Raw genomic sequence first — 10,646 nt, forward strand, 5'->3', positions numbered from 1 at the left:
GAGAGAGAGAGAGAGAGAGAGAGGAGTGAGTGAGGGAGAGAGAGAGAGAGAGAGGAGTGAGGGAGAGAGAGGGAGAGCGAGAGGGAGAGAGAGAGAGAGAGAGAGAGAGAGAGAGAGAGAGAGAGAGAGAGAGAGAGAGATGCAGAGAAAGAGAAACACATGATTTTGACGTGGCGACGTCGACACTCTCATCCTTGTTCCTTGTAAAAATGACACGAGGATCGGGGTCGTCCGTCCCTAGTGCTCTAGTTCTTCGCGCGACGCTGTTCGCCCACGGCGCATTTGGGCGGTGTGCATCGATGTCGGTCGGCTCGAAGATCTGGCGCGCCAGCCCGTCACACAAATTCCACATCCGTGCAGTTCCCTGCTGGCGAGACCGTTCGCTCAAACAGGTGCCCCGCTTGCCCGCAGGCTCTCCGTCACTGATGACGCAGCATGGGTGATAGCAGAGGTAGTGCGTGGGCCGCAGAGCGGCCACGTGCTGCTGCGACGCGCCGATGCTCCTCCGGGAGTCGAGCTCCAGTTTGAGCGGCCCGAGGCCGAGGTTTCTGCCTGCAGCATCGTCTCTGAGAGCGAGCCGGCGCTGGCTGCGTGCAGCGACATTGTGCGCTTGGGGAGCACCGTTGAGAGGCTCGTTTGCGCGTTCTGTGCCAACAGCATGGTGGATGCCGCGTAGGTGGGCCTCGGCGACGTCAATTTCGGCGCCATGCTACACGCCTTCAAGTTACGCCTTGAAAAGGATGCCATCTTCACCAACATTGGGCCGGTGCTCCGCAACCCTTCCCGCTCTGTCCTCACCCGCCAAGCGCCGCTCGATTCACAGCCTCCGACTCCGCCATGCCACTTGATCTCTGCGATTGCAGCGCCACGCCCTCGGCACTCCGATGACACGCACACTAACGCTCCGCAAACCTGCCACGGCAGGTGCTCGTGGTGATGAACCCGTACAAGCCCGTCAACTCGTGTGCGCCGTCGTCTATGATGCAGATGGCAAAGTCAACCAGCGCGGAGGACCTCCCGCCCCACTGCCACTCCACGGTCGCCAGGGCCTATGCTGCCATGGGCGAGCTTAAGGGAGGCTCCCCGCAGTCGGTGATCACGCCCGCTGCTCCCCCTCCAGCAAGCGCTCCCGCCCGCCAGCCCATCAACTAGCCCACTCTGCTTTGCCCCGTGATGCGATGCAGGTGCTCGTTTCGGGCGAGTCCGGCGCGGGGAAGACTGAGACGATCAAGCTGTGCATGTCAGCGCTCGCGAATCTGTCGCGCTCGGCTGGCTCGACCACGGAGGCTGCGCTCGAGTCTGGCCTGCTGCTTGAGGCGTTCGGCAACGCGATGACCGTCTACAACCACAACTCGTCGGTCCGCTCGCCTCGCCCTAAGCCTCTCCGCCGTGACGACAGTAACTGCCTGACGCGCGTGCCCGTGCCGTGTGCTCGCAGCGCTTCGGCAAGTGGGTTGCGCTCCACTTTGGTAAGGACATGAAGATCTCCGCGGGCTTGATTCTCTCCTACCTCCTCGAGCAGTCTCGCATTGTCTCGGCGCCTCCGGGCGAGCGCAACTACCACGTCTTCTACTACATGATTGCCGGCATGCCCGAGCCACTGCGATCGCAGCTCCACCTCGAGGATTCGCCGGCGGACTACGCCTACCTCCGCGACGGCGAGACGCGGGCGCCAGGCATCGACGACATCGGCGGCTGGGACCACCTCACCAGCCGGCTCGAGCTGACCGGCTTTGACGAGGCGGAGCAGCGCACCATCTTTGAGCTGCTCGCGGCCGTGCTCGCCCTCGGCAACGTGCGCTTCGTCGAGGCCGAGCCCGAGCGCTCCGCCACGCCCGTCGCCGACAGGGAGGACAACCCCGGCAAGGTTGCCGATGCCGCTGCGCTCGCGATCGCCGCTGACCTGCTCGGCCTCAAGCAGAAGGAGCTCGAGGTGAAGCTGGTCTCGCGCGTGCTCAAGATCAGCGGCCCCTCCGTCGCGTCGAAGCGGCTGACACGGCAGGGCTCCGCCTACACGCTCGCCCTCTCGCCCGACCAATGCGCCGATACGCGCGATGCCGTCGCGCGGGCCATCTACTCGGCGGTCTTCGATCACGTCATCAAGCACTTGAACGGGACGCTCGGCGCGGGGTCGATCGACCGCAACAGCGGGCGCTCAATCGGGTTCCTCGACATCTTCGGCTTCGAGAACTTCACCTTCAACTCTTTCGAGCAGCTGTGCATCAACTTCACCAACGAGACGCTGCAGCAGCACTTCACCAACTCCATCATCAAGCGGCAGCAGGACGAGTGGAAGCGCGAGGGCGTGGCTTGCGCGCACATCTCCTTCCCGGACAACACGGCGCAGATCGAGCTGCTCGACTCAAAGGGCGGCGTCATGGCACTGCTCGACGAGGAGTGCACCGTGCCCAAGGGCAGCGACGAGGGCTACGTCTCCAAGATGCACAACGCCTTCAAGAGCGAGCTCTACTCGAAACCGCGCCGCGGCAAGGGCGCCAACCTGCACGGCAAGGCGACAAGCGCCAAGTTCGACAAGCTGCAGTTCATCTTCCGGCACTACGCGGGCGAAGTGCAGTACACGGCGAATCGCTGGCTCGAGAAGAACCGCGGCACGCTCCACCCCGACCTGCCAAAGCTGCTCGCCTCTTCGTCGCGGCCGCTGCTCGCGGCGCTCTTCGCGGAGCGCGCCGCTTCGGACGAGACGAAGCGTGCGACGGTCGGCGCCTCGTTCCGCGCCTCGCTTCGCGCGCTCTCCGAGACGATGGCCGCGACGAAGCAGCACTTCATCCGCTGCATCAAGCCCAACATGCAGCAGCGCTGCGACGACTTCAATGGGCAGGTTGTCTCGCGCCAGCTGCGGTACACGGGCGTCGCCGCCGTGGTGGAGATCCAGCGGTCGGGATACCCGATCTCGTACTCGCACTCCAACTTCATCGGCCGCTATCGCTGCGTCGCCTTCGACAAGCCCGAGCTGCTCTCGAAGGAGACGAGCGACCCGAAGCAGTGCTGCGCCGGCATCCTCAACTACGCGCAGCAGCTCGCCGGCGACTCTGCGCCCAAGGAGCCATGGCTGGAGTCGCTCCTCGCGCAGGTCGGCGCGACCAAGGTGTGGATGCGCGCCGAGGTGCTCAACGTGCTCGAGGTGCCGCGCCGCTCCGTCACCGGCCGCGCCGCCGTCGCTTGCCAGCGCCTCGCGCGCGGCATCGCTGCGCGCAAGCTGTTCCAGGTCGCCGTCAAGCATGCGTCGGGCGTCGCGGCCGTGCGTGTGTGCCTCGCCAACAAGGACGTGGCGGGTGCGGAGGCTGCGCTCGACGCGCTGCACGTGCAGTGGGAGAGATCCAAGGCGGCGCTCGCCGCGCTGCCGCCCGAGCAGCTCGCGGGTAGCAAGGTCGTCAAGATGAAAACGGAGCTCAACGAGCTGGCCTGCGAGGTGCAGGACCTCAAGGACCGCGTCGTGCTGTCGTGGGAGTCGGGCGACCGGTACGAGGGCGGCTGGAAGGACGACAACCCGCACGGCAAGGGCACGTACCACTATGCGGACGGCAACTCGTACGAAGGCCGCTGGGCGTGGGGCATCAAGGAGGGCAAGGGCATCTTCCGGTGGGCGGCCGGCGAGCGGTACGAGGGCGACTGGGCGGATGACATCATGCACGGCCAGGGCACCTACACCTTCGCCGATGGGTCGAGCTACACCGGCGGCTACAGCAAGGGCGTCCGGCACGGCCACGGCACGTGGACGTACAAGGACGGCGGCTCGTACGTCGGCAACTGGGAGGGGGGCAAGAAGAACGGCAAGGGCGTCTACACGGACGCTTCAGGCAAGGTGGTCTACGATGGCGAGTGGATGTACAACAAGGAGCACGGTGAGGGCACCTTCTACCAGCCCGACGGCGGCTACTACACGGGCAGCTTCTTCGAGGGCAAGCGCCACGGGCAGGGCCAGTACACCTCGCCCGCCGGCGACGTCATGTTCAAGGGCGAGTGGCTCGACAACAAGCCCGTCACCAGCACGTCGCAGCTGAGACAACCGAAACAGTCGTCGATGTCCGACGTGACCTCAAACCAGCCGGGCAAGCGCCTCTCCTTCACCAGGGAGCAGTCGCCCTCGACGGAGATGCTGCCACCTCCCTCCACGCCGAGGGGTCAGGCCGCGCCGGCAGCGTGAGGCGCCACGGGCGCCGCACTGAGCGCCTTTGTGCACTATGTATGGGGTTGGGGGTTGGGAAGGCGGCGGCGGAGCACGCCCCCGCCCACCGCCACAGGACCAAGGGCCACAGGCACCGGCACCGGCACCGGTTGTGGGCCCAATCGGGCTAGGGGTGGTCGTGACGTCGTGGAGCGGACCGTGGCTCGCGGCAGCGCAGCCTGGGTGTGTGCGGATTGCATGTTGCCGGCCCGCGTTTTGGCGTCAAAACAGGCATGTCGATTATATACTCTCAGCTCCCAGGCGGTCTCATTTAGATCTACACCGACGTCACAATCATGAACGCCACACATCGCACGCAGACTATCTCACGGCGAGACGACTGTCTGGCACAGCCGGCAACTCCCCCCGCGCACACACAGTGCACATGAGCACAAGAGGGATGCTGCATACAGGACATGCTGTGGAGGAAGGGGGAGGAGGGGAGACACACGAGGAATCAAATTACGACCGTCGGTGGGGTCACGCAAACACACGCTGTCTCGTGCGCCAAATAGCATCGCTTACGCGCTCATCGCATGCTGCCTGCACGGCAGTACGCCTCGCATCCCAAGCGCGTCGCTCATGAACAAATATGTGGCAGCGCGCTGCAGCCGTACGGCCTCTCAGAAGCCAAACGGGTTGGAGTCATCCACCTGCGACTCGCGCAGCTCCTGCTCGAAGACCTGGTAGGAGACGTGGTCGAAGCCGTCGAAGGCGCGCTGATCGTGCGCCGCCAGCGGGAAGGAGTTGCGCATGGAGAGGGACGTCTTTAGGTAGTCGACCATCTGGTGAGCAAGGCCGGGCGTCCGGTCAGACATAGGGGGGAGGGGTGCGGAGGCGCGGGTGGGCGCGCGCCTGGCAAAAGTAGTCTAGCTCGCTCCCCTCGTACGCCTTTGGGATCTGCTGCCGCGCCGGAGGCGTCGTGTCCATGTCCGGCTCGAAGGGCGGCCGGACCTCCATCGCGAGCAGCCCCTCCCAGTCGATCGAGGCGAAGAAGGGGTGCTCATACACCTCCGCCACCCCCCGCTCGCCGCAGCCGCACCGCCGGCTCCGGTCGCGCTGGAGCAGCCGCGAGGCCAAGTCGCACGCGTCCGGCTGCGGGGCAGGGGGCGGCGTCAGGGGGCGAGGGGTGGGTGGGGAGGAGCGGGGGGAGGAGTCGGCGGCAGGGGTAGCAACTGAGCGGCGAGAGAGTGTTGGGTAGTCTCGAGCGTGTGTCCAGCACTGGTCGGGCATGCGGGCGCATCGGCGTCTCTCGGAGCTGTGCGTCTCGGACGTGTCTGCACCTGAATGTAGCTGGGCAGCGCGAGCGGCTTGTGCTTGGTGAGCTGCTCGCTCTCCTTGCGGTTGCTACCGCGGAAGGGGTTCTCGGCGGTCAGCATCTCGATGATCAGGATGCCCACGTTCCACCAGTCGGCCTCCTTGCCGTAGTCGCGGTCGTACACCTCTGGCGCGCGGTAGCCGTGCGTGCCCGTGATGGTCATGCGGCGGCGCAGCGTGGGGGCGCCGGCCTTGGCGGTCTTGTCGCACGACGTGGTCGACCCGTTGTTGATGCTGATGCTGCCGTTCTCGGCGACACCGCGCGCCGCGCCCATGTCGGCGAGCTTGACGTAGCCGTCGAGCGTGAGGAGCACGTTGTCCGGCTAGGGGGAGGGGGGAGGCGGTGGGGCTGGAGGGGGAGACAGCGAGGAGAGGCCAGGGGGAAGAGGCAACGGGCGAGAGGAGAGGGGAGAGGAGGAGCTGGAGAGAATCGAGAGGCGAGAAGGCATGGGAGGGAGGGAGCGAGCAAGCGAGCGAGAGAGAGAGAGAGAGAGAGAGAGAGAGAGAGAGAGAGAGAGAGAGAGGGAGAGAGAGAGGGAGGGAGGGAGGGAGAGGGAGAGAGAGGGAGAGAGAGGGAGAGAGAGGGAGAGAGGGAGAGAGGGAGAGAGGGAGGGAGGGAGAGAGAGAGAGAGAGAGAGAGAGAGAGAGAGAGAGAGAGAGAGAGAGAGAGAGAGAGAGAGAGAGAGAGAGAGAGAGAGAGAGAGAGAGAGAGAGAGAGAGAGAGAGAGAGAGGCGAGCGGAGGGGACCTTGAGGTCGCGGTAGAGGATGTCGAGCTCATGAAGGTGGTGGGTGGCGAGGACGATCTGCGCGGCGTAGAAGACGGCGCGTGCGTGCGTGTACGGCCCGCGGAGGAGGTCCGAGTACATGTTGCCGCCCGCGATGTAGTCGAGCACAAAGCAGAGGTGGTCCTCGGTCTGGAAGGCGAAGCGGAGAGGCACGATGAAGGGGTGCTCCACGCTCGCGAGCACCTGGGGAGGGAGGCGGCGGGGAGGGGAGCGGCGTCAGCCGGAGACGTGGAGAGAGAGGCAGCGGTGGAGGGCAAGCACCTCCTTCTCGCGGAAGATCGAGTGCGTCTGGTTCTGCGAGATGAGGATGCGCTTGTCGATCACCTTGACCGCGTACATGCGCTTGCTCTCGCGCTGCCTCGCCAGCAGCACCATGCCAAAGCCGCCCGCACCCAGGAAGCGGTGGAGGTCAAAGTCGCGAATCCCGACGACGTGCCTGTCGTCGCTGTGCAGCGCCTGCAGCGCGCGGTAGTCTGGCGACTCGATGAAGCGCGGAAAGATGTCCATCCGCATCGTGCTCATCACCGACGCTTGCACCACGTCGAACAGCGCCGCAGAGTAAACTGCGCCCCGGCTCGCGCCCCCATCCGCCGACGACCCGTGCTCAATCGCAGCGCGGATCTCGTCCACCGCCGCCTGACCGAGCCCTATCTGCTGCGGCGCGCCCTACAGAGCATGGCACAAATGACATTAACCCCTTGGCGGCGAGGCGGCGGAGTGAAGGCGACCGACTGCCTGCTTGATGTATTTGCGATAGACCTTGCGTGCCACAAAGCCTCGGTAATCCGGGGCCTTGATTGAGCGGTACTCTTGGACCTCGAGCCAGAAGAGGAGGTTCTCGGTGGACATCTCGCTCATGCAGAAGCGCTGCAGGCGGAGCGGCGACGGTCAGAGCGACGGCAGAGCGACAGCGACACTCAGCGGGTGGGCTGGGGTGGAGGAGGAGCGACGCGCCTTGAAGTAGTTTAGGTTGACCGGGTCGGCTAACACCTCCTCGAGCGTCAGCATTCCCGTAGAGTCGCCGGAGTGTCCTCTTTGTCGCCCCCTCCTTCAGCTGTTTTTGGACATTTTTCTTTTTCTCTTCTCTCGAGGTTCTCGAGGTTTAGGTATGTTGTTGGCAAACCAAGACACAGAGCTCACACAGGATCACAGGTGGATATCCTCTGGCCGCGTTGGGTAGTTTCTATTCTATGTTGTGTCCTTTGGAGTGCTGGGGGGGGCGACAGGGTCAGGGAGGATGTGGCCCTGAGTTATGTGTACGCCAACTCCGGGTGTGTGGCAGCCAGCTGGCTGTGATGTGTGTCGTGTGAGCCTGTTTGTGTCTGTGTGTCGCTCGTGCGTGTCGTCATCATCTGTCCAGCGTCCACCCATACCGCGTTGGTGTCCAGTCCGAGCCTGGCTGTTCTTCACCTTTTCCTACATACCATACATACGGCGACCCTCCGTATCCCCGGTGAAGGCGGCGGCATTGGAACGTACCGCCGCACCTCCTCCGAGTACATCCTATGGCTTCACAGGTATAGTGAACAGCGCGATTCGGAACGGTGGGCTCGCCCATACGCCATACCGGAGTGGTTCGAACCCACGCAACCAAACAAAACAACCCCGGAGGTGACGGGCATTGTCGTTGTCGGCGGTGATCTCAGGCCCAGTGAGGTAGTGCATCCGACCTGTCCCGGACGGATCCCGCTGAACAAGCTCCTCTGGTAGGAAGCTCGATCGATCGGTCACACCGGCCGTCGCCGCCCACCACCCTGCCCCCCCGCTGGTATGCCAGCGCCCGGTCCCTTGCCCTCTCTCGCCCTTGCTCTTCCTCTCCCCCTCCATGCCGCTCCCCCGGTACCCCCCCCCCCTCCTCCCTCCCCCCCCCCTCCCCCTCCTCGCAGTAGGGCCCATGCCCCATGACCATGTTCCGGTAGAATGATTCAGTGTTGCCGAAAGCGACAAAAGCGCCCTTCCGACCGTGCTCCCCGCTGCTGCTGAGGGAACAGACGACCTGGACGTTGGCTCCGCAATAGTGCCTGCCGTGCGAGCCAATGTTGTCCGCATCCACGTCGGGTCGTTTGTTGTAACTCTGACCGAGGTGGGCTGTCGGCTCCATTCGCACAGCGGTGCCCCACGCGGCGCGTAGGGCGAGAATGAGTCGTCGAAGCGTGTACTTGTGTCTGGTATTGTGGCCCTGCTGCGGTACGTTGACAGCAGCGTCGCCATACTCGTCGTGGGTCTTCCCATTCCGAGTCTTCTTGCCCGCCGCCGCGGCCTGGCAAGCCACGTCGAGGGGGAGACCCAGGCGGCGCTGCACCGAAAGACGCATCGCCCAAGTCTCCATTCGCATATCATCCCGCATGGGGATGGCGTTGAGGAAGGCGCCGGCGCCATCCTGGCTCACCGCTACGAAGCGGACTGCCTCCTGCCAAGCCTCATGCTTCGCCCGCTCCCTGCCCTTGGCCTGCGCCTTGCCCCCCCCCGTCTTCCTCCTCCCGCGGCATGGGAGAGCCGACTTTGCGGAGCCCTCATCCCTTAGCTCGAGGGCGAGGGCGCGCCAGTTCCTGTTGTGGACCACCGTCGTGAAGCGCCTCTGCGCCTGGTGTAGGAACTCGTTCTTGGACGTGAATGAACTCGGGGAGGTCCAGCAGCTCCTTCTCCGGGACGGGCATTAAGAAAACAGGATTGCGCGGCACGCCGCCGTTTCTATAAGCCTCGTCCACAGCCCTCATCCACCCCACGCCGTGGTTTCTTAGCTCCGGCCAGGGCACTCAAGCCACAGAGCCGGCCCGAAGGGTTTTTAGGTAAGAGGGGAAAGCTGCGGTCCGCGAGGGCGATGCCAGAGTCTGCCGCCGCCTCGGCTCTCTGGATGACGGGAAGACGCACACACGCCTCCATCCACTCCTCCGCAGACTTGCTTGGAAAGTGACAAGTCTCAAGTGCGCGCGCGCCGCAGGCGAAGAGAAATTTTCAGCTGGGGCTCCCGTTCACACTCGTCTCTGGCCTTTTCTCGGAAAAAAGAATTTTACAACAAAGCTCCCTCGCACAACACTGCAACAAACAAAACAAACAGGCCCCAAATGACATGTGAGTGTTAGAGTTGTTTGGTATTTATTGCTAAAATTAGGAGGCAACACTGCTCACTGGAAAGAAAGAAAGAAAACAGACCACCCAAGGTAGGGCTCTTTTCTCGGGGCCGCGCCTGCGGCGCGCCGTGGTTTCTTAGATTTTTGCGTGTGCACGGAGCTAAGTGCCTCGCCGTCCTCGCGGGAGTCGCTTAGGCGGCTCCCGTGGTGTACCTGCCTGTGTTAGTGCCAGTGCGCGCCAGTCCCGTGCCGTCTGAACCACAGCGTGTCCCGCTCCATAGTTTCTCTTCTTATCCGTTACCATGTAGAGCAAGGTCGAGGGCGGGCCCTTCCGGGCTCGGGCCGCCCTCTCGCCCGCACCTCTGCGGGGCTTGCACGCGGACGTGGCAGCGGCGGCTCAAGATCCCAGCGATCTCGAGTTCTTCACGCTATCCACTGCGCCGCGGCTTCGCCGCGCCCATCCAAGCCCAGGGCTTGGTTTGCTGATACCCGCATCTCGCTCTGCGCATCTCTGAGGCTACCCGCGCGTCGACTGCTACGCGCGCGGCGAGAGGCGCACCCCATCGGGGACAGGATTGAGGCCCCTGTACAAGCTCGGCAACGCTGCCGTCGTTGCCTCCCGAGCCCTCAACACGATGCCGCACATTGCGCAACCCGTTCTGCGCACATGCCGCAGGGAGGAGTTTTCACTCTGCCGTCTGAGTTTCTCCTTCCTGCAGGGCGAGAGACATCAGCCTCTCTACTTCCAGGGGAACATCTATGCCACCACACGCTATCCCTGGTGGGACGGTCCACAACCCACACTCTCGCTGCAGTCGATCCAGCCCTCGCACTCCCCACTGGAGATCTAGCCGAGGCCCCCAGGCTGGGACAGGATTGGAGCCCCTGTGCTGCGTCTGTGGTGATATGTGGGGGACACTTTCTCCTCCCTATTCATTCATGTGAGTCACTCGACTGCGTCGAGGGGGGGGACGTCTGAACCACAGCGTGTCCCGGTCCATAGTTTCTCTTCTTATCCGTTACCATGTAGATAGAGCAAGAGGGCCCAACTTCAGAATCGTGCTTTTTGGGTTGGGTTGGGTTGTTGGCCCGGGTTGGGTTGTTCCGCGTGAGTGAGGTTGGGTCGTCGGCGCGAATGGTGAGGTCTCGACCGCCGCCGCTCACGCCAGCGGACGGCCACCATCGGTGTTTTTGGCTTCGCCACCGTCCAAGGCGTGCGCCATGCGCTCGCCGGCATCGAGCGAGCAACGTGATCGACCGAGCGGCTTGCTGTGTGGACGCCTTCT

The 10,646-nt window shown here is 63.9% G+C and overlaps 3 protein-coding genes across 3 annotated transcripts; 2 read left to right on the forward strand and 1 right to left on the reverse strand.

Annotated features, from left to right (window-relative positions):
- Nucleotides 1-682: 682 nt before the first annotated feature.
- EMIHUDRAFT_75491 (hypothetical protein) lies at nt 683-2,944 on the forward strand (the record flags this gene model as incomplete). The annotated part of the gene is made up of 5 exons (XM_005771615.1): nt 683-766; nt 925-1,092; nt 1,185-1,358; nt 1,439-1,837; nt 1,922-2,944. Coding segments are annotated over 5 exons (1,848 nt in total), but the record flags the coding sequence as incomplete, so codon positions are not given.
- A 513-nt stretch (nt 2,945-3,457) lies between these two features.
- On the forward strand, nt 3,458-3,988 carry EMIHUDRAFT_46324 (hypothetical protein; the record flags this gene model as incomplete). Its single annotated transcript, XM_005771616.1, has 1 exon — nt 3,458-3,988. A coding segment is annotated over one exon (531 nt), but the record flags the coding sequence as incomplete, so codon positions are not given.
- Nucleotides 3,989-4,410: 422 nt separating this feature from the next.
- EMIHUDRAFT_444936 (hypothetical protein) lies at nt 4,411-7,315 on the reverse strand. Its single transcript, XM_005771617.1, has 7 exons — nt 7,244-7,315; nt 7,025-7,156; nt 6,551-6,955; nt 6,251-6,472; nt 5,470-5,826; nt 5,042-5,281; nt 4,411-4,971 (listed from the first exon to the last, which is right to left on the reverse strand). Exons 1-7 carry the CDS (start codon nt 7,295-7,297, stop codon nt 4,810-4,812), a joined length of 1,572 nt encoding a protein of 523 aa, XP_005771674.1. The 5' UTR covers nt 7,298-7,315; the 3' UTR covers nt 4,411-4,809.
- Nucleotides 7,316-10,646: the final 3,331 nt, after the last annotated feature.

The sequence above is a fragment of the Emiliania huxleyi genome (genome assembly GCF_000372725.1).
Source record: "Emiliania huxleyi CCMP1516 unplaced genomic scaffold EMIHUscaffold_377, whole genome shotgun sequence".
Lineage (NCBI taxonomy): Eukaryota > Haptophyta > Isochrysidales > Noelaerhabdaceae > Emiliania > Emiliania huxleyi.